Here is a 24,271-nt window from a genome sequence, read left to right as displayed (position 1 = left end):
ATCAGTAAATGTTTAATTTTTTTTTTTGTGATGGTGTATACATCTAGGAAGTAGAAAGAATTAACATTTTGACTAATAAGACAGAGAAACATTTAAGCATGCATTAAGCTAAGGAAGAATGATCTCAAATTTTACTTTTTTTTTTTAACTTTTTATTTTATATTGGAGTATAACCGATTAACAATGTTGTGATAGTTTCAGGTGCACAGCAAAGCAACTTAGCCCTACAAGTACATGTATCCATTCTCCCCCAGACTCCCCTCCCATCCAGGCTGCCACATAACATTGAGCAGAGTTCTCTGTGCTTTAAATATAGCAGTGTGTACATGTGAGTCCCAAAACCCTTAACTATAACTTCCCTCCACCCTTCTCCCCTGTAACCATAAGTTCATTCTCTAAGTCTGTGAGTCTGTTTCTCTTTTATAAATATGTTCATTTGTATCATTTCTTTTTAGTTTCCACAAATAAGCAATATCACAAGATATTTCTTTCTCTTTCTGACTTACTTCACTCAGTATGACAATCTCTATGTCCATCCATGTTGCTGCAAATGACATTATTTCATTCTTTTTTATGACTGAGTAATATTCCATTGTATATATGTATCACATCTTCTTTATCCATTCCTCTGTCGATGGACGTGTAGGTTGCTTCCATGTCTTGGCTATTGTAAACAGTACTGCAATGAACATTGGGGTGCATGTATCCTTTCCGATCATGTTTTTCTCCAGATATATGCTCAGGAGTGGGATTGCAGGGTCATATGTTAGCTCTGTTTTTAGTTTTTTAAGGAACCTCCATAATGTTCTCTATAGTGGCTGTACCATTTTACATTCCCACCAGCAGTGTAGGAGGGTTCCCTTCTCTCCACGCCCTCTCCAGCATTTACTGTTCGTGGATTTTTGATGATAGCCATTTTGACTGGTGTGAGGTGATATCTCACTGTAGTTTTGATTTGCATTTCTCTAATCATTAGTGATGCTGAACATTTTTTCATGTGCCTCTTGGCCATTCGTATGTCTTCCTTGGACAAATGTCTGTTTAGGTCTTCTGCCCATTTTTTGATTGGGTTGTTTGTTTTGATGATATTAAGCCACATGAGCTGTTTAGATTTTGGAGGCTAATCCCTTGTCAGTCACATCATTTGCAAGTATTTTCTCCCACTCTGTGGGTTGTCTTTTTGTTTTGGTTATGGTTTCCTTTGCTGTGCAAAAGATTTTGAGTTTAATTAGGTGCCATTTGTTTATTTTTGTTCTTATTTCCATTTCTCAGGGAGACAGATTGGAAAATATATTGCTGCGATTTATGTCAGAGAGTGTCCTGCCTATGTTTTCCTCTAGGACTTTTATAGTGTCCAGTCTCACATTTAGGTCTTTAAAACATTTTGAGCTTATTTTTCTGTATAGTGTTAAAGAATGATCTATTTCATTTTTTTTACATGGAGCTGTCCAGCTTTCCCAACACCATTTATTGAAGAGACTATCTTTCCACTATTGTATAGTCTTGCTTCCTTTGTCATAGATTCATTGACCATAGATGCATGGGTTTATTTCTGGGCTTTCTATCCTGTTCCATTGATCTATAGTTCTATTTTTGTGCCAGTACCATACTGTTTTGATTACTATAGCTTTTTAGTATAGTCTGAAGTCAGGGAGCCTGATTCCTCCAGCTCCATTTTTCTTTCTCAAGATTGCTTTGGCTTTTTGGGGTCTTTTGTGTCTCCATACAAATTTTAACATTTTTTGTTCTAGTTCTGTGAAAAATGACATTGGTAATTTGATAAGAATTGCATTGAATCTGTAGATTGCCTTGGGAAGTATAGTCATTTTGACAATATTGATTCTTCTAATCTAAGAACATGGTATATCTTTCCATCTGTTCGTGTCATCTGTGATTTCTTTCATCAGCATCTTATAGTTTTCGGAGTGCCAGTCTTTTGTCTCCTTAGGCAGGTTTATTCCTAGGTATTTTATTATTTTTGATGCAGTGGTAAATGAGATTGTTTCTTGAATTTCTCTTTCTGATCTTTCATTATTAGTGTATAGAAATGCAACGGATTTCTGTGTGTTAATTTTGTAGCCTGCAAATTTACCAAATTCATTGGTGAGCTGTAGTAGTTTTCTGGTAATGTCTTTAGGATTTTCTATGTATCTGCAAACAGTGACATTTTCACTTCTTATTTTCCAATTTGGATTCCTTTTATTTCTTTTTCTTCTCTGATTGCTGTAGCTAGGACTTCCAAAACTATGTTGAATAAAAGTGGTGAGGGTGGGCATCCTTGCCTTGTTCCTGATCTTAGAGGAGATGATTTCAACTTTTCACCATTGAGTATGATGCTTGATGTGGGTTTGTCATATATGGCCTTTGTTATTTTGAGGTAGGTTCCCTCTATGCCCACTTTCTGGAAAGTTTTTATCAAAAATAGGTGTTGAATTCTGTCAAAAGTTTTTTCTGCATCTATTGAGGTGATCATATGGTTTTTATTCTTTACTTTGTTGGTGTAGTGTATGACGCAGATTGATTTGCGGATATTGAAAAATCCTTGCATTCCTGGGATAAATCCCACTTGATCATTGTGTATGATCCTTTTAATGTATTGTTGGATTCGAAATGCTACTCTTTTTTTGAGGGTTTTTGTGTCTATGTTCATCAGTGATATTGGCCTGTAATTTTCTCTTTTAATGGTATCTTTGTCTTGTTTTGGTATCAGGGTGATGATGATCTCATAGAATGAATTCAGGAGTTTTCCTTCCTCTGCCATTTTTTGGAAGAGTTTCAGAAGGATAGATGTTAGCTCTTCTGTAAATGTTTGATAGACTTTGCCCATGAAGCCATCAGGTCTTGGACTTTTGTTTGTTGGGAGTTTTTTAATTACAGTTTAAATTTCAGTGCTTGTGATTGGTCTCTTCATATTTTCTAATTCTTCCTGGATCAGTCTTGGGAGACTGTACCTTTCTAAGAATTTGTCCATTTCTTCCAAGGTTGTCCTAATATTGGCATACTGTTGCATATAGTAGTCTCTTATGATCCTTTGTATTTCTGTGGTGTCAGTTATAACTTCTCTGTTTTTATTTCTAATTTTTTTTAATTTGAGTCCTCTCCCTTTTTTCTTGAGTCTGGCTAAAGGTTTATCAATTTTGTTTATCTTTTCAAACAACCAGCTTTTAGTTTCATTGATCTTTGCTATTGTCTTCTTTATTTATTTATTTCTGATCTGATCTTTATGATTCCTGCTCTGATTTTTATGACTTCTTTCCTTCTACTAACTTTCAGTTTTGTTTGCTGTTCTTTCTCTAGTTGCTTTAGGTATAAGGTGGGTTGCTTATTTGAGATTTTTCTTGTTTCCTGAGGTAAGACTGTATTGCTATAAACTTTCCTCTTAGAAATGCTTTTTCCCATAGGTTTTCCCATAGGTTTCCCATAGGTTTTGGGTCATTGTGCTTTCGTTTCCATTTGTCTCTAGGTATTTTTTGATTTCCTCTTTGATTTCTTCAGTGATCCATTAGTTGTTTAGTAGCATATTGTTTAGCCTTCACGTGTTTGTGTTTTTTATAGTCTTTTGTTCTTGTAGCTTATTTCTAATTTCGTAGCATTGTGGTCAGAAAAGATTCTTGATATGATTTCAATTTTCTTAAATTTACAGAGGCTTGCTTTGTGGCCGAGGATGTGGTCAATCTTGTAGAATGTTCCGTGTACACTTGAGAAGCATGTGTATTCTTCTGCTTTTGGGTAGAGTGCTCTATAAATATCAATTAAGTCCATCTGTTCTAACGTATCATTTAAGGCTGTGTTTCTTTATTGATTTTCTGTCTGGATGATCTGTCCGTTGATGAAAGTGGGGTGTTAAAGCCCCCACTATTATTGTGTTACTGTCGATTACTCCCTTTATGGCTGTTAGTATTTGCCTTATATATTAAAGTGCTCCTATGTTGGGTGTATATATGTTTACAATTGCTATATCTTCTTCTTGGATTGATCCCTTGATTGTTATGTAGTGTCCTTCTTTGTCTCTTATAACAGTCTTTATTTTTAAGTCTATTTTTTTGGATATGAGTAGTGCTACTCCAGCTTTCTTGTGATTTCCATTTGCATGGAATACCTTCTTCCATCCCCTCACTTTCAGTCTGTATGTTTCCCTAGGTCTGAAGTGGGTCTCTTGTAGACAGCATATATATGGTTCTTGTTTTTGTATCCATTCAGCCAGTCTGTGTCTTTTGGCACATTTAATCCATTTACATTTAAGGTAATTATTGATATGTGTGTTCCTATTGCCATTTTCTTAATTGTTTTGGGTTTGTTTTTGTAGGTCTTTTTTCTTTTCTTTCTCTTTTGTTTTCTTCTGATGATCATATTTAGTGTTGTTTGGTTTGTTTTTTCTTCTTTTGTGTGTATCTATTGTAGTTTCTGCATTTGCTGTTCCCATGAGGTTTTTATATAGTAGTCTATATATGTACAAGGTTGTTTTATGTTGCTAGTCTTTTCCCTGCCTAGAGGAATTCCTTTAGCATTTGTTGCAAAGCTGGTCTGGTGGTGCTGAATTCTCTTAGCTTTTGCTTGTCTGTAAAGCTTTTGATTTTTCCATCAAATCTGAATGAGAGCCTTGCTGGGTAGAGTATTCTTGGTTGTAGGTTCTTCCCTTTCATCACTAAACATATCATGCCACTCCCTTCTGGCTTGCAGAGTTTCTGCTGAAAAATCAGCTGTTAACCTTATGGGAGTTCCCTTATATATTATTTGTCATTTTTCCCTTGTTGCTTTTAATAATTTTGCATCTTTAATTTTTGTCAATTTGATTACTATGTGTCTTGACCTGTTTCTCCTTGGGTTTATCCTACCTGGGACTCTCTGTGCTTCCTGGACTTTGGTGGCTATTTCCTTTCCCATGTTTGGGAAGTTTTCAACTATAATCTCTTCAAATATTTTCTCGGGTCCTTTCTCTCTCTCTTTTCCTTCCGGGACCCCTATAATCCAATGTTGGTGCATTTAATGTTGTCCCAGAGGTCTCTTAGGCTGTCTTTATTTTCTTTCTTTTTTCCATATTCTGTTCCACAGCAGTGATTTCCACCATTCTGTCTTCCAGGTCACTTATCCATTCTTCTGCCTTAGTTATTCTGCTATTGATTCCTTCTAGTGTATTTTTCATTTCGCTTATTGTATTGTTCATCTCTGTTTGTTTGTTCTTTAATTCTTCTAGGTCTTTGTTAAACATTTCTTGCATCTTCTTGATCCTTGCCTCCATTCTTTTTCTGAGGTCCTGGATCATCTTCACTACCATTATTCTGAATTCTTTTTCTGGAAGGTTGCCTATCTCCACTTCATTTAGTTGTTTCTCTGGGGTTTTATCTTGTTCCTTCATCTGGGACATAATCCTCTGCCTTTTCATTTTGTTTATCTTTCTGTGACTGTGGTTTTTGTCTGCAGGATTGTAGTTCTTCTTGCTTCTGCTGTCTGCCCTCTGGTGGATGAGTCTATCTAAGAGGCTTATGCAAGCTTCCTGATGGGAGGGACTGGTGGTGTGTAGAGCTGTGTGTTGCTGTGGTCGGTACAGCTCAGTAAAACTTTAATCCACTTGTCAGCTGATGGGTGGGGCTGTGTCCCCTCCTTGTTGGTTGTTTGGCCTGAGGAGACCAAGCACTGGAGCCTACAGGCTCTATTTTGGGGCTAATGGCAGACTCCGGGAGGGCTCATGCCCATGAGTACTTCCCAGAACTTCTGCTGCCAGTGTCCTTGTCCCCGTGGTGAGCCACTGCTGCCCCCTGCCTGTGCAGGAGACCCTCCAACACTAGAGGTTCAGTCTCCTGTGGTGTCACTGCTCCTTCCCCCTGGGTCCTGGTGCACACAAGACTTTGTGTGTTCACTCCAAGAGTAGAGTCCCTGTTTCCCCCAGTCCTAGGTCCTGCAATCAAATCCCGCTGGCCTTCAAAGTCTGATTCTCTGGGAATTCCTCCTCCCGTTGCCAGACCCCCAGGTTGGGAAGCCTGATGTGGGGCTCATAACCTTCACTCCAGTGCATGGACTTATGTGGTATAATTGTTCTCCAGTTTGTGAGTCACCCACCCAGCAGTTATGGGATTTGATTTTATAATGATTGCACCCCTCCTATCATCTCACTGCAGCTTCTCCTTTGTCTTTGCATGTGGGGTATCTTTTTTGGTGAGTTCCATTGTCTTCCTGTCGATGATTGTTCAGTAGTTAGTTGTGATTCCTGTTCTCTCACAAGAGGGAGTGAGCACACATCCTTCTACTCCGCCATCTTGAACCAATCTCAGTAAATTTTTAATATTAACTGAATGTTCACTGTGACCATTTCTTAGTGAAGGATACAAAGGGATTGGAAGATAGACCTTTATACTCATGGAGTTTTAACCTAACAAATGAATAGGAAATAAATATGAAATAAATATGAAAGTAGCAGATTTCAAGCTGTAAGTAAATGTTATATATTTTTAATTATATGCTGTTCAAATTTTATTTTAAGTCTGTCTGAGAGAGGTTATATTTGAAGACATGTTATCTATTCACTGCTCCGAGTTAGGTTTAAGTTAGATCAGTTAAAGTACTTCATTTAGCCTCTCCTAAATGCAAAACAAAACAAAACAAACAGAGCAAATAAAATCCACTCACTTCTGAATTTGCAGTAATTCTTGTTGAATTTGTTAATTATGCCAGTCACTAATAGCCCATATGAGAAATTAGATTTAGAATTAAGACTAGAAAATATCTTTTTTAGGAGTTAGAAAACCTTACTCTCCTCTTCACTGTAAGAAATATGTAAAGCATGAGTTCCTTTTTGCTCTGGTTGCTAGGAAGCTCAGATCCATATTTGAAGCACTTAGTTAACAAATTGGTTACTATATTTTCATGCTCATTTCTCTTGAATTTTATTTGCTATTTCTGTTTTACTAATGTGATTCTACATGTCTTTTGTTGAAAATTGCCTCCCTTTTTGGAGAGATGTAGGACATAAAGAATTTAATAAAACATTCTATTAATATCAAGCTATGTAACATGAGAAGGGATACTCTTATAAAGTTTGTTTATATTGTCATTGTCCTTATTCTAGTTGTTTTGGTTGAATAAATAGTCCTACCCTTACCCCCCCCCCCACCGATTCCTACACCAAACACTGTTTAGAAAGCAGTTTGTTTATTCAATTGGATTTTTTTCCTTGTTAGAAAAAAAAATCAGTTTAACCAGTAACTTCCAAAACATAGATTTAAATTGTTTCAATCTTGCTGAGATAATAAGGTTTCCTCCAAATACACTTACCAAGTGGTAAGTATTATACAATAAGTATAGGGTATTATAATGATATAATTTTTGGCTATTGAATTTAATTTATTAACTAAATAAGAGCACACTTAAATGCTAAATTTAAACAAACAAAAAACAAAATTTTTCTTGTAAGAATTGAGATGTACTACTTTAGTTTTAAAGCTGAGATGTGTGTGTGTGTGTGTGTGTGTGTGTGTGTGTGTGTATTCAGTATAGCTAAGGTATTTCTTAGACTATACTTGAAGTAATGCAGTAGAACATGGTACCTACCAAGTGAAAAGAATTTACTTTTAAGACAAGCATCAATTTGTGCTTTTTTTCCCCCATGAAAAATATTTGTAGTTAAAGTAATAAATTGATAGCAGTGGTGCTGAGTGACTCATCTCCTGTCAGTGATGACAGACTAAGAAATTATACCTATAATGTATATTTTCTCTTGTTGATTTTCTGAGAATTTCATTGTTTGAAAGTGTATTAGAAAGCAAAACGATGTAATAAAGTATATTTTATATTTACCACTAGAGAGCAGCACAGAGTTATTAATGTTTTTTGACAGTACCTGGTCATGTTCAAGAGAAGAAAACAGCCAAAATAGAGAAAGGTGTAGACAGAGAAGAATAAGTAGGTTTGCAGTGCTTACATTTACTTTTGTGTTCTTCCTCAAATTGGAGAGTTATGTACATGTTTACTCTGCAAATACAAATTAATGCAATTTTATTTTTAAAAAATTTTTATGAATAGTAATAATAGAATTTACTGTATTCTAAATACTGTATTAGGCTTGTTAATAAACTTCTAATCTGTACAAAATTTCTCCAGGTGTCTTCATGGAATAGGAAACACTGGCTCATAGGGTATCCTTATTAAGTTGCTGAACTGAGCAACTGTTAATATTTTTTGAATGCATATGAGTGCTTTCACTTGCTGTAATTTTATTTTAACATTATTGTTTCAGAACTAATAATATAGACAATCTCAAGTTTATAGATGGATTATATTTCATTTATATTCCCAAACTTTGTAGATAGGGGATTATTGGAATGCAGGAGTTATCTTTAAGTAACCATGGTTAGCTCCTCCCCTTTATCCCAATACACACACAAAAGTATTTTTCCTCCTGGAATATATGAAATACAACGCTGGTTCAGTAACCAAAATCGTCCTGTCTCTTTGAAAAACGTATTCTGAGTTCAAACTTGGAACATATTGACACGTTTTGCTAGTTCAAGTAGGAAAGAATATTCTCCCAGCTTTCAGAGCTAGAGGTAGCCTATAGGTTGGGAACAAATATACTACATACTGAGTTAAGGGAAATATGAAATATGGGAACTCCAAGGCCCTTTTCACCCCACCAGCCAATCCGATATCAGTTTGGAGTCTCAGTGTTAAATCTTAGATCTTTTTTTCGGTGGGACACTCCTTTGACCTTCATACCCACATATCCAATTGCCTGATCAACATTTCCACTTGGATCTCTTAAAGGCATCTCAAATGCAACATGTCTGAGGCAGGACTCATGATAGTCACATCACACCTTCATCTACCCATTTCTTCCCAAAGAGACCTCTTTCCAGTGTTCCTAATCTCTGTGAATGACACGTTCCAGTAGCACAAAGTCAGAAAACTAACAGCATCCTAACTACTTCCTCTCCCTTAACACCCATATCCAATTCCTTAGTACATACTGTTGACTGTTCTACTCTCAATAGCTCTTGAACCCATCAGTCTTCTTGATCTCCACTTCCATCACCATTGCTTAAATTATCATCAGTTTTTATCAGACCTCACAATAGCTTTGTCTGCTCTTATGCACCATTCCTATTTCCCTCCCAGTTATCCAACTAATACTTACTTGCCTACAAGGCTCTGTATTATGTGACTTCTGCCCTCTACTTCTCTGACTCTCCATCCCCACCTATGCTTTCAGAGTAGCATTCTTTCAGTCCCTGGAAGGGGCCTGGTTCTTTCTCATCTTATATGCTGCTCCCTCTGACTGAGAACAGCTCCCCCCATTACTTTCAAATATCAATTCAAAGACCACTTACAAAGAGAGGTATTCCTTGTGCTTCCCCCATTCCAAGTCTAGGCCAGGTTGTTTTCCTGTCTGTGCACCTTTCCTTCATATCACCTGTCTGTGCCTGTTTCTTTCCTTCTCAGTTTGTGATCATACATCAGTATCTGTGACTGTTTTACCAACTCTGCCTGAACCACAAGTCTCAGATTATTTCCTAAGTGCAAGGATATTATCTGATTTTATTCACAATAATATCTTTAGTCCCTAGCTTGGTACCTGACACATATTAATTGCTCAATTAATACCAATGAATGAATAATCCTTTAGTCACATTTCTGAGAATTCACTGATCTGCCTGTTTACCGTTCAACTGCCACCATCTGGGCTCCACACAAAAGTACCTCTTCTTCTTAGCCCTTTGTGTCCGATTCTGAACCACACTTTGAATGTTTTTGCTTTTTTCTTTGTTTTTCTGCTAATACCGTAAGGACAGCAGGCAGGAATCAAATTTTTTTCTTCAAAACTGACATATTTTATTTACCTGATTCTAGGGCACACACACACACACACACACACACACACACACACACACACACATATACATACAGTCAGCCCTCCATATCCTCGGGTTCCAAATCTGTGGGTTCAACCAACCTCAAATTGAAAATATTCAGAAAAAAAAATTCCAGAAAGTTCCAAAAAGCAAACTTGAATCTGCAGCACAGGCAACTATTTACATGGCATTTACATTGTGTTTACATAGCATTTACATTGCATTAGGTATGATAAGTAATCTAGAGATGCTTTAAAGTATGCAGGGAGGGTGTGCATAGGTTTCATGCAAATGTTATGCCATTTCACGTAAGGGACTTGAGCATCCATGAATTTCGGTATTCAAGGGGGTACTGGATCCACTCTCCCTCAGACACCAAGGGACTACTGTATACACATACACACACATATATATATAAAACAAATATATGGGTATAGAATTACCTGTGTGTAATTCTATCTATCTATCTATCTCTATATATCTATATCTATATCTATATATCTTTTTTTTTTTCCTCTCTCTAGCATCTCTGAAATTGAGATGGATCTTACAATAAATGTCATAGTATAATTGGCAGCATTTTTTCACTGGAACTGGGACCAAGGATTTTTGGATAGTTACGACAAAGGCCTCTGGATGACAGGGGGTAAAGAAACCAGTCAATTGGTGGGAGCTAAAGCAGTAGCAGCCAAGAGGGTTCACTTTAAGATGTCACTCACCTTTTTCCTTTGCCATTACTATTTGTGTTAGAGCCACCTTAATTTCCTCAAAGTGTTTCCTGGGCCTTATTCATTTATTGTGGACCTATTGTATACCTGGCACTATGCTCAGAGATATAACCATGAAAAAGGCATAGTTCTGGTCAACTGAAAGAATCAATGCTGCTAATTTGGGAGTTGCTGAATTAATATACTCCAATGGAAAAAAAAAAGATATGTAAACAAATAAGGACAGTACAGAGTAAGTGCAATAATGTAGATAAGTAAAAGTGCATTTGGAGCAAAGAGAAGGGGACAATTAAGTAAATCTAGGGAGATGGAGAAAACTTACAGCAGAAATAATATTTGAGTTTGGTTGTGAAGTTTAAATGAGAGTTCATCAGACAGAGAAGTGGCAATGTGGGTGGTGGCATTCTAGATAGGAATTAATATGTGTAAGTGAATTAAAGTTTGAAAGACCGTGGCTGATTTGAAGAACATTTTCTGAGAACAGAATGAAGAATTTATATGCTGAGGAGGGAAGGTAGATGATGAGGCTAGAAAAAGTAGATTGCAGCTAGTTTGTTGTGCTAGGTTTGGGAAGTTCAGTTCAGCTTTTCCCACAAGTGGGCAGTCATAAAGGGTTCTTAATTTGAGGAGTGGGAGGGTTAAATTTGCTATTACTGTAAAAATTGCCTGCAACAGATATGGGACTCTGATTCGACTCACTTCAATTTAACACCTACAATGTACTAGTATTTTATATACATTATTTATCACAGCAACCTTGTGCAATAGGTATTTATCCCCACCTCACAGCTAAAAAAATGTCTCATGGAGATTAAACAAATTGCCTAAATTCATGTTAATAACTGGTATTTAAAAAATGATACTTCCATTGATTTTCATCCTTTATGAAAGTATGGGAAAGGAATCCAAAGGCTTGCAGGAGCATTCCTTAGTATTTAGGAATAATGAGTTAGAATCAGGCTGTATATATGGTTATGGTAACACATTATTTAGAAAACTGTAATGGTTATTATAATCTGAAATGGACAGTGTTGGCAGCTTTTAATGAAAGTATGCAAGTGTTCAAGAATACATTATTATTTCAACATCTTTATAAATGTCAATGTGAAAGAATTCAGACTGAAGTTAGGTGTGTGAAAGTGCTTGGCACCTTGCCTGTCATGTTGTGTATTTGCTCAATAAGTGCTGAACCAGAATCTAGACTGTGGAAGAGGCCTCTCTGAAGTTACTATCTTCACAGACACATTAATCCAGCTGGGGCAGAATTCACTGGCTTTGAATGCCAGACTTTTACAGAAATAGCTTTGTTTTAGTTTGCAGGTTCTGACTTTTAAACAGGTTCAGAAATTCACATGATCAGCTAAGATCTTATTCTAGGAGGCAAAGAAAAAAAAAAAAAACAACTGCTGTGAGTACTTTTTAGAAACAAAAATATATATAAACACCAGAAACCACAGTCAGAGACTTTCTTCTTCTTCTCTTCTCTGACTCTTATCTTCCTGGAAAATGCTACTTCAGTACATGGGTGTACTTTAATATAAGATGTGTTAAATTGCCTTACTGAGAACTTTTTCCTCTGCATGGCTAATACTGTGCGGCCCAAGAGGCGAATGTGGGAGGCTTCTGTTTTCTGAAGGCTTTTTCTTCGTAATGCTGTCAACCAACTGTGGTTTCTATAAGATACATGGATAGAGGAGCTGTCTCCGACAGTTTAGAATTTAGTTCCGTGTTCCTTGTAGATGAGATTGTGCACCTCCCCTATCCCCTTCCTTAGCTTTCTCTCATTGTTTATGAACATCAAGCTAGCAAGTTGTGGAGCTCAAATTCGAATTCAAATCTATCTGGTTGCCACAACTCGTGCTCTTTTTTCCTCATCAGTCCACTGCCTCTGAAGACTGCTGCCCAACTAGAAGACAGATGAGGTGCCATCTGGCTTATAGTCCTCATTATAGAATTTTCCCTTTTCAAGGAAGTTCAATAAAAGGCAGTTTAATACCAAGAATATTTAGATTAAAACAAAATAACCTAATATTTACTGTCCACCACCCCAATTCTAAAAGAACCTTTTTTCCCTTGTCAGTGTCCTTTAAATACTTTGCTCCAATGAAGCAAGGCTTTCTTCATTTTTCCCTTTCTTTCCTCAAATTACTTCCAGGCTCTGGGACATAAATCAATAGTAGAATAGTCATTAAATTTCAGTTGTAATCTACCTTATTAAGCTGATTCTAATGAGGAATTTTTTTTGCAGATCCCAAATGGTCTAGAGCTGGATTTAACAATGACATTCATTTAATTTTATTTATTTATTTATTTTAAAATTAGATTTTAAGAACCTCTATTTGGCCCTTACTTCCAGTGCCAGTTTTGGAATATAGAACCAAAATAAAATTCATCTGGTTAGGAACATTGTTGAGGCAAATGTCATGAGCTTTCTTTTGATGGGCTGGAAAATTTCTTTTCGTTTTAATAATATAATATTTTATGCATACAAAAGGATATTGGAACATATATCTAACTTATGAAGAATAATAATGAAACAAATGCCTATGAATCCACTTAGAGTTCACCATTTGACTTATGAAGTAGAAAATTTTACTATTAAGGCTTCCTATATGTTTTGCCCTCACCCCATTGCATTCCCCACCCTCCCTCCCAGAAATAAGCACTCTCCAGAATTCTGTTCTTCCTTAACTTTTATTAGCCTTATTGTTTTGCCTGTGGCAAAAAGGTTGTTTTTGTTTGTTTGTTTGTTACCATTTCACTTTAACCTTAAGGAATGAGTTATCCTCAAACTAATATTTAGCATATTAAATTGAAAGCTCTTGTACCTAAGTTTCTAAGTATAGTCTGGGTATAATTGATTTAAATGCATATATAACCAAAGTCTGTCATAAGACTTGGGCCCAGGTAATACAGAACTGTGTTTATAAAATCTTACAAAATCAGCTCTTTCATTTTACTGAACATTTAGGATCCATATGGTAGATACTTTCTCCATATTGCTTAGCCTTTTCCAGCATTACTATTGTGTTTTATTCCCCATACATCTATCAAATGGAAGGAGAAAAAAAAAATCACTTGTGAATATAGCAATTGTGTGTTCTCTGACTTTGCTAATTATGTTTAATCACATACCTATAAAATCCAAATTAGTTTTCAAATTTTATATATTTTAAAATCAAATTGCCTTTTTGGATTTTTTTATGTTTATATTTCAGAAGAGTCATAGGGTCATTAGGCATTTAGATTATAAAATCTTTCATTACACAGTATTTGAAATAACATGTTCCCATAAAAATTCTTGATACATATTTTATATTTATTTTGCTTTCCTGTATACTCAGTATTCAGTGTGAGAGATAACAGTAAAGGCCTTTTTTTTTTTTTTTTTTGAGGTACGCGGGCCTCTCACTGTTGTGGCCTCTCCCGTTGCGGAGTACAGGCTCCGGACGCGCAGGCTCAGCGGCCATGGCTCACGGGCCCAGCCACTCCATGGCATGTGGTATCTTCCCAGACTGGGGCACGAACCCATGTCCCCTGCATCGGCAGGTGGACTCTCAACCACTGCGCCACCAGGGAAGCCCAGTAAAGGTCTTTTTTTAAAAAATTATTGTTATTTAAAAGTAAAGTAACCATAAATCACCATTATTATATATTATATACGTTTATTACATATAATGCAGTTCAGACCAAAGATCAGTTATTCAGGGATATATCAATATTGTATCAGACTTTCAAACAGAGGGGTCTCATAGCATGGACCTTTTTTATAACTCCAGTTGATTCTTTTCATCAAGGAAGTGTGGGAAATAATACTTAGGTAATGTTTGCAGTATGAAAACAAAAACAGTAAGTGCAGAAGCTATCCCAGGGATAGCTTGGGGTCAAAGGCTTGCAGTACCTGAACTCTTCCTACTTCCCCATCCTCATTTCTCATGATTTCTGGCTCACACTTTTTAATTGAGTACTATGTTGAAGGCTATAGTCCCTTGCACACTATATGTTGCTTCTCATCTCTGTGTCTTTATCCTGCTACCTCCTTGATGATAATATGTTTCTTCTTTCCATCCCCTTATCTTCACCATCTCTTTTCCCTGGTTAATCCTATTAATTAAAACTTATATTATACATAGTAGATAAGACTTTTTTAAAAGATCTTTCCTTGAATTTGTGGAATTTACTTAAATACCATCAAGGGTGAAAATGCTTTTTAATCATATAAGCTTCTTCCCTAGTTATAGAAATAATGCTTTCTGTGTTTGTACTAATGATAAATGGAGAAGCATCTTAAGAGCTGAAAATTAAGAGAGCTCATTCTTTTCCAGTTTGAATTAAAAGAAAAGGCAAATGAAGACTGAGAAAACTTGCCTAACATGTACATTAAATTTTGTAACTTTTGTGCTTTGTCTTATTCAGTTAGGCTAGTTATAGGCAGAGCCAGGACTTGACAAATACAATGCCAGGCAGCCAATTAGAATTGGTCATTAGTAGGATGTGAATAAAGCTACCTGTCCAACCAACTGGGCCTGAGTCACAGGAGGGACAGCAGGTCCAGTGAAGAAGATGTTTCACCATGAACAGAAATGTGGGTAGAATCAATATAATTAAGATCCTTGACTGAATTTTAAAAAATTCTAACTGTGGAATAATTCAGTGTTTGGTGGGATGAAAGATAAAGGAATGCTCAGAAACTGAAGTGAATGAGGCTTATATTCTGAAATATACCAGAATTATTTAGCCTACTTTATCACATTCAGAGCTGTGTTTGTCTCATACAACTGACCTTTTAAAACAGACCTCTTTCCTAGTGTACCAGAGTATGTCTTCATACATTCAGGATTCCTTAGCCTGAAAGTTTATTCAAGTAGTAGTTGAACATTTCCATTTCATTCATGTATATTACCAAACCAGACTTTAATCAAACCATTTTGCTGTTGAGGTTCTTTGTCTAAAATTTTCTTTTTACTCTTTTCTTTAAGTCATTCTTTACTAAAACTGTGCTTTGCTTTAACTGCATCAATTAATTTTTTAAGAAACACCTTAATCAGTTTCTTTACAAATGTTACTATTTTTGTTAGGATGGACGTTTGAAGCCAGGAGATCAACTTGTCTCAATAAACAAGGAGTCTATGATTGGTGTATCATTTGAAGAAGCAAAAAACATAATTACCAGAGCCAAATTGAGGTAACTATTCTATCCATAAGATAGAATGAGTCATTTAGCATGTCTCCCTAAAAATAGAAATTTAAGTTGTCCTAGTACTTTAGACCCAAAAGAAGTATTTTTTGATAATATATGAAACATTATCTTAGAATTCAATTGTACTGTATCCATAAAGTGATTTCTTTTTAATGCTAGGTCAGAATCTGCTTGGGAGATAGCATTCATAAGACAGAAATCTCACAGCAGTCATTTAGAAAATCCATCGTGTTCATCCCTTTTACAAGCTACAGGAGAATATGGACCTCAAGCCTCAAAATTTAGTCTTCTTTCTTCTTCCCCTGAAATACTAATTCCAAAGACATCATCCACTCCCAAATCTACAGATGCCATTTTATCTTCTTTTAAGATAAATCAGGTAATCTTAAATTTCTCTATTTATGTAGTCCACAAATCCCCAATGTGTCATTATGTTTGTCATATACATATAGAACTATAATTTTGGTAATATAGTTTGTTAACAGATCGGTGTTTCCTTGAAAGATCCTTTCTTTGTTTAAGATTTTATGCTATGCTGTCAATAAATACAGTTTTTCAAGTCAATATATTGTTTGTCCAGAAAATCATGATCAGAATGGCATCACAAAGATATGCCTAGATATCACTCAAAACTATGATATGGAAAGTTATATTTATTTTCAGATAGTCTCTAGTATGGTTCTGTTCATTATTTTTTCTGTTTTCTGCTTGACTGAAGACAGGCAATCTTCCTTTCTGTTGCTCAGCTCTTTCTTGTACAGTGTAGGTGGATTTTGTTCCCTCATGTGTGTATGCTGGAATATATCAATAGTTCACCCTAGAATCACACGAAAGGGGGAGTTTCCACATCAAAATCGATATAATTACAGTCATCCCTCATCATCTGTGGAGGGATTGGCTCCAGGATAACCTCCCCACCCCCCGACAGCAGATACCAAAATCTGAGGCTGCTCAAGTCTCTTGTATAAAATGGTGTAGTTAGTATTTGCATTTAACCTATGCACAGCCTCCCCATATACTTTAAATCACCACTAGATTACTTATAATACCTAATACAATGTAAATGCTATGTAAATAGTTGTAAATAAATACAGTGTAAATGCTATGTAAATAGTTGCCAATGCGGCAAATTCAAGTTTTGCTTTTTGGAACTTCTTAGAATTTTTAAAAAATAGTTTTAATCCATTGTTGGTTGAATTTGCACATGCAGAAATGGCAGATATGAAGGGATGACTGTAATTACTAATTGCAACGGTGCCATAAATAATGAGTTATAAAATAGAGTGTATACTCTATAAAACAAACTTGAAAATCAGGTAGGCTTTCAGTCAGTGCAATAAAATTCATCAAAAGTAACTTCAGTTTCAGGTCCATGCTAATCATATACAGAGTTTAAGATTTTCTCTTAGCCCTTTATACTTTCTCATTTGGGGTTATAATACCTTTTCAGAGACACAGTGCATAGCCTTATATTTTGTTGTCCTTGGGTATGGTAGAGCTGAAAGCAGCTGTTACTTTCATTCTGAATTGCTGTGTTTGAAGATGAATATACCAAAATTTTAAAGGCTTTATATTTGGGGGACTATTGCTTTAATCTCTTTAATCATTCTTTTTATGTTAACGTGAGCTTCTCGTCTGGTTTTTGACCTACTTTAGAAAATGACATTTCACGTTCCTCATTTTCTTTCATAGATAAAAACTGGATACAAGAAAACAGAACAGATTCCAATTACTTCTTCAGACAACAGCCCTACAGATATGCCTAATACAGGTAAATGCACATTTAATTCCTCTTTCCTGTTATTTTTTTCAATTACTCTCTCAATGAGGAGTACATAATGTGACTTAAAAGACTTTAAAGAAGGGTACATTATGCCTTTTTCCTTCATTGAATAAAAGAGCAAAATGAATCCATTGTGCAGTGGTCCCTGTTAGATTATGACTTTTATTGGAAATTTTCCTGAACAAAGGGTTGAAATTTTAAAAGATGCATTATCATCGCAGTGTCTATGAAGCTGTAATAATCAATGAACTGTTGAAACCAAATAATGAAAACTCTTCTATAACTCAAGATTAGGCTGCCTTTGCCCTTTTAGTGAAATCCTCGTGAGGTGTATTAAATGCACCTTTCAGAGAAATTATAGAAGGGAGCAAAGCTTAAGAAAAGAAGTATGTTTTGTTTTTCTTGGAAGAGATTATATAGATAGAAAGAACATCAGTATTGTGAATTCAGTATTACTGGTTCTTAATTAGCATGAAATGATTTATTGACTTTTCAAAGCAGTAAAGGATTAATTGTGTAAGCTACCCATAAAAAAAGGATTTTTATCAATCTGTAAAGTGTTTGTAGGCTCAAATATCAAGAAAAAATTCCTTCCCTTAAATTATCTCCAAAAGTTAAAGGGAAGAACAGTAAAAACAAACAAACAAAAAACTATACTTATTGAAAGGAAGAGTTAATTACATGTCTAAATTATAAAGCAAATTGTTACTCATATACTTTAATTTTTAATAGCATTGTGTAGATCAAAACTGCAAAATAAGGAAGAGTTAGCAGAAATTATATAGTGTCTTAGTCTGTGTGGGTTACTATAACAAAATATCACAGAATGGGTGGCTTATAAATAACAAACATTTCTCACAGTTCTGGAGGCTGGAAGTCCAGGATCATGGTGCCAGCACGGTCTGGGTGAGAGCTTCCTTGTGGTTGCAGGCTTCTTATTGTGTCCTCACATGGTGGAAAGGTCTTGGGAGCACTGTGGGACCTCTTTTGTAATAACACTAATCCCATTCGTGAGGGCTCCACCTTCATGCTCTAAGCACCTCCCAAAGGCCTCAACTCTGGAGGTTAGCATTTCAACATATGAATTTCGGGTGGACACAAACATTCAAACCATAGCACATAGCTCCTATACTTAACAGGAATTTATAGTGGATTCCATAGTAGTTTCTCTGATTTGGAGCAATATTTACCAGTGGGTTAGGAACAATCTTTAGCTGTCAATTATATGCCTTTTTACTTAGTGGAATTTGTTGACCCTTAGAAACTTTATTAGTATTATTTCCTTTTTTAGCCAATTTATTTACTCAGTAAGTATTTACTGAGTATGTCATGTACATCATAGTTCAGTAGAAAATAAGAAGGAACTGGGATTTTTTTTCCATGAGATACTTAATAGTATATTGTGAAATAAAATATGGGATTAAAAACCTTCATTATTCAGATTAGAAAGCACATATATGTGTGTGTTTATTTATGTGTGTGCGTGTGTGATTATTTTATTGAATAAATACTCGACTATTTGCAGTGTTCTGTGTTGACTAGAGCAGGGGGTGGGTGGTTTTGGTACTCTAAGAAGTATATGTCTTATGGACAAATAACACATTTGCACAAGATGTGTAAAGACATGAGCAAAGTAGATTAAGGGAAGAAGTAGTAAGTGACCTGAGGGTGATATAGGGAAAACACAGTGGTTAATCACCAGGCTCTGAATGCAAACGTATATTCAGATCTTTGCTCCCAACTTATTGGCTGAATTAGCTTATTATATTGAAATAGTTTCCTCATGGGTTTGTTATGAGTATTAAACAAGATTATGTATGTCAAGCACTTTGTAATTGGTGCATAGAATATGCTCAGTACATTTTGCTGTCATTATTATTAATATTACAGAACCTGAAGTTTAGAGTATAGCTCAGATAATATTCCAGGGCATGTTTTTTAGAGCAGAAGTGAAAGCTTCTGTCCTTTAATTCAATTTTGCATCCTCCCCCTCTACCCTAGAAGCTAGTACATAGTAAAGAATTTGTCACAAAATGTGCAGAAATCAATAGAGAAAAATTTCTTGGCAAAAGTCAGACATCATCTGGATCTTGAAAGAAGTGATAAACATCAACAGATGGATGAAGGTAACAGATCATCCTAAGTGAAGGAGGCATCATCATCAAATGCAAAGAAGTAAGGTCAAGCTACATGTCAGGTGACCCTAGGAGGCAAATGTGATTAGAGCAAGGAGATCCTGTAGTAATGAACAAACTGAGGTAAATTTACATCAGTGACTATAAGAAATGATGCTAGATTTTGTAGAAAAATAATTTAGTGAAAAACATATTTGAGTGAGTTAACTGTATGTAAACATTAAAATGCAATTAAAATGGAACATTTTTCTAGAGTAGAAATGGAATTGACTCAGTACCATTTTCTTCCACATAAATGTAGTAGGCCAGATGTTTCTGGGGAGAAAAACAAAGCAAAGTCAACTCTAAGTTATCTCTAGGTAACTTATATACCTTGTGATTTGTCTGTTATAAGTAGTTAATTATAGATTGTTCCCAAATTATATCCTTAACCATCACATCTAGACTCCTTCAGCCAGCTGGTATTTATTAAAAAACATAAATGAGTTTTAATGTTAACCTCAACAAAAATAAACTTAATGAGGCAAGTCTACCCCTGTTCTCATCTCAGAAGCATTCCAAAGTGTAAAACTGGTTAGAATGTTTAAAATTCACATTATACTTGAGTATGTTTTTCGAAACTATTCTGTTATATAAATTTCTTATTTCAGAATCCAGAGTTGTTTACTACTGCCATACACTGAATAATGCGTGAGTTTGTGAGTGAGCTAAAAACATGCTAAAGACATTCCTAAGAAAATCAGTAAAGAATTACTACGTGAAGGAATACGATCATTAACTTTACCACCACACAAGCCTTAATTCTCCTGCAACAAGGTTTTTAAAACTGAAAACAAACTAGTGATGGGGGAAAATATCCCTGGTGAGGGTTCATGGTATTAACTAAATGGTATTGATCCTACACTTATAAAACATTTCCTTTCTTCTGCTCCTAAAAAGAGGAATAGGAAGAGAAGAGCCAAGGGAATAATAAGCCATACCTTGAAAATTCTCACCCCCTCCCAGAGAGGAGCAAATAAAGAGCCCAAGGCTGAAAGTGAGAGAGGACACTGGCAAATGAGGAAAACTGTCTGTGGGAGAGCTTATCAGGTCAAGTTACCTTGAATTACCAAAGCATGCTGGATTTATGTCCACCTCCTCCTAAGGTTTTGGCTCAAAGGTAAAGATTTAGGGGAAGTTTGGCTAGAAGAAAGTGAGGTTTTGTTAAGCCATGATTGCATATTGTTAAATGGGGGATTATTATAAGTTTACATTAAATCTCCTATTTAATCTCTGTGTGTCTGTGTTACTATTAACACTACTTTATAGTTTTCATAGTATTTTTCTATGGTTTTTAATTTACCTTTACAATTCCTGTAAGGTGATCTGTTTTATTCTTCCTACTTTACAGATGAGAAAACTGCTGATGAAAGATACTGACACATTTAAGAAATTGTCTTCAGGGGTCATAAGAGATTAGAATCCTAACATGGTCACCTACTAGTTGTATGATCTTGGGCTAGTTTCTTTACCCTTTTGGGCCTTAGTCTCATCATTCTTGGGTTGGAAATAATAACACCTGTGTCACTGTGGTTATTGTAAAGATTAAATGAGCTTATATATATAAAGTACTTAGTGTAATGCCTGGCTAAAAGTAAGCATAAATAAGAGTTAATCTGTTATTTCCACTGTTGCACATAGCAAATTTTTATGCTTAGATGTAGGAAAACATAAGTGAGAACCCACGCCTTGGTGTGAGTCCCTATCCCTCCCTCTCTTTTGTCTTCTCTCTATGCCTTCCACACACACTTGAATTGAGTAATTCACACCCAGGGTTAGTCTTGGTCTGAGATCATAATTAGGTTAGCTTGGGTCCACCTTGTGTTACTGTGCCTTAATGATAGGTCAGGCACCAGACTGAAAGTCGTTGTCAAGCCTCACATGTCCAAACCCTAAAAATGAAAGATAAGGTTTGACTTACCCGCTATTTGGGCTTCCATACCACTTCACTCCATGCTGATATTTTATGCTACACTTTAGGTTTGGCACAAAATTTCTCTTAAGAGGAAAAAAATTTTATATGTATAATATATTTTTAGCCCTTGGCCAACAATTAGGTATCACAGCAACTAAGGCGTCTTTGTTGCTTATGTCAAAATTGTAAAAACTTTATTATACTAAAATCAGTCTTTCTCTAGGTTTGAATTCCACTTAAAGCTAAAAGTCAGTAACCATTTTTTTTTTCATGATCTTGACACCTATAAGCTATATTCAAGATTTTACATAGAATGTTAAGGAAGCGTTAAAGGTTTAGAGGAAGACTATTTATTTTCCTATGCACTTCTTATGTTCTTAAGAAAGAGAATGCAAATCATTTTGTACTTAGAGACAGATGCTCTGAGAAATAAAAAAAAATAAAACACTGCATAAAAATGTGACATTTTAAAAAGTTTTTTCTCTTCCTCTTGTTTCTATGTAGAACTAGTAAAATACCATTTAAAAGTGTATTTAGAATGGTGACAATTTAGATATAAGGATTGACATGAATTGCAGAAACTTGCTTGAGAAACTTTGGCATATTAAGGCAAATAATTTTTCAAGTTCTAGTCCCTTGTGACACCTGTTTTTTACTCATGCAACAAGGACAAAGCTCGTCTAAATAATCAGGGTAGACTGAGAAGGCGTTAGAGAATGGGTGAGAGGTGTATGACACTCAACTCTTGAGAATCCATTTATGCTACTTGGAATATAACTTCTGTAAAATAAGAAATAGGATTTTTAGTTCGAGAAGTTCTGAGCCTATATCATACTTTATGTGCAAACTTGAAACAGTTTGCATTTGTGAGTTTTTCCATAGTACCTCCAGAACTCATGTAGCAAAACCACTTTTGCCAGAGAAAAATCATGACCTTTTAAAATTTCTAATATGATTTTGCTTATTTTGGAAGAAAAAAAAGACTTTTCATTTTGCAATTAGTAAGCTGTTGTGATGACAAGGTAACTGGTGGGATGTATGTTTGTTGTATTAATATTTCTGTGGGGCTTAATGCATAATTGGTCACTCTTTTTTTTTTTTTTTTTTTTTTATGGTTTTTCCTGAGTATATGCCCAGTAGTTGGAATGCTGGGTCATGTGGTAATTCTATTTGTAGTTTTGTTTTTTGTTTTTTTTTTTTGTGGTACGTGGGCCTCTCACTGTCGTGGCCTCTCCCGTTGCGGAGCACAGGCTCCGGACGCACAGGCTCAGCAGCCATGGCTCACGGGCCCAGCCGCTCCGCGGCATATGGGATCCTCCCGGACCGGGACACGAACCCGTGTCCCCTGCATCGGCAGGCGGACTCCCAACCACTGCACCACCAGGGAAGCCCCCACTCTTTCTATATCATGTCTTCTAAGGCTTAAGTGAAGCTGGTTTATATAATACATTTTAGATTTAAAGAACAAAAAATCATGAAAACAAAAGTGAAAACTACCAACTGATTAGCCAGAATTCTTTCTGAACCTCAGGAGCCCAGAACACATCCTGTCAAATGAAAAATTCTATTCCAATTAAATTTCCAATTAATGTGTACCCTGTTGTCTCGTAGATATTGCCCCTGCCTTGACTGATAATTATGGACTACAAGGAAAGAAGATTTCCCTAAATCCCTCTGTTCGCCTTAAAGTAGAGAAACTGGAAATGGTAAATACTTGAAATTTTCATTTTTCTTCCATAAAACAACAGCAAGGAAATATTCTCATTCTTTGAGAGGATAAGGGATTGGAGCCATTAGTTTCTTGAAGAGTTATCGATTTACAGTTAAATGAATGGCAGTTTGGGTTTAAACTGTTTAATTCATGTTTAATTTGGGCAGTTCATGGTGGTTCGTTAGTACAAAATAGAAATAAAACCTTTTGTAACTAAATTGACCTTCAAATTAATCAGTTTCCTCCTGTGTAGGAATGAGACAAATGTGACGTTTTACAATATAGAATCAAAGGAAACATGGGATAAATTATGACAAAGTGTAGTAGACTTCAAATATGTAATGGCAATAAGTGCAAGGAAGTAATACTCTATTACTCAATTGTTTAAAAAGTGAAGGGAAACTAAATCTTAAAGAACAAAATAGAAGCCTACTAGATATAAAGAAGATGGTAGCAATGTACCAAATAGTATTATATTGAGTTTCTGTATATAAAAGAAACATAAGATGATTAAAAAAGAAAAAAGAAAAATTAGATTGGTCTTCCCTGGTGGTGCAGTGGTTGAGAGTCCACCTGCAAATGCAGGGGATGCGGGTTCGTGCCCCGGTTCAGGAGGATCCCACATACCGCGGAATGGCTGGGCCCATGAGCCATGGCCGCTGAGCCTTGCTCCCCAACGGGAGAGGCCACAACAGTGAGAGGCCCGCATACCGCAAAAAAAAAAAAAAAAAAAAAAAAAAAAGAGAAAGAAAAATTATAAGCAGAAAATGATTTTAAAACTTTTCCTGTCGGGATACCTGGAAGATGACAGCAAAAATGTGTGATTTTTTTTTTTAATATGAAAATGGATATAATGCCGAAGGTTCACAGCCTCTACTTTCCTATCAGTTTTTGTGGATAATATATATATATATATAT

General features: G+C 35.7%; 1 protein-coding gene across 1 annotated transcript in view; it reads left to right on the top strand.

Annotated features, from left to right (window-relative positions):
• STXBP4 (syntaxin binding protein 4) overlaps positions 1 to 24,271 on the top strand; it is a 171,887-nt gene that overhangs the window by 4,424 nt on the left and 143,192 nt on the right. Inside the window, exons 3-6 of the mRNA XM_007448640.1 lie at positions 15,649 to 15,755; positions 15,930 to 16,149; positions 17,463 to 17,541; positions 23,254 to 23,348. Of these exons, the coding sequence (XP_007448702.1) occupies positions 15,649 to 15,755; positions 15,930 to 16,149; positions 17,463 to 17,541; positions 23,254 to 23,348 (501 nt within the window). The remainder of the gene's footprint in view (positions 1 to 15,648; positions 15,756 to 15,929; positions 16,150 to 17,462; positions 17,542 to 23,253; positions 23,349 to 24,271) is intronic.

The sequence above is a fragment of the Lipotes vexillifer genome, unplaced genomic scaffold (genome assembly GCF_000442215.2).
Source record: "Lipotes vexillifer unplaced genomic scaffold, Lipotes_vexillifer_v1.1 scaffold331, whole genome shotgun sequence".
NCBI lineage: Eukaryota > Metazoa > Chordata > Mammalia > Artiodactyla > Lipotidae > Lipotes > Lipotes vexillifer.
The sequence above is the reverse complement of the archived record's forward strand: the minus strand, read 5'-3'. Positions and strand labels throughout refer to the sequence as shown.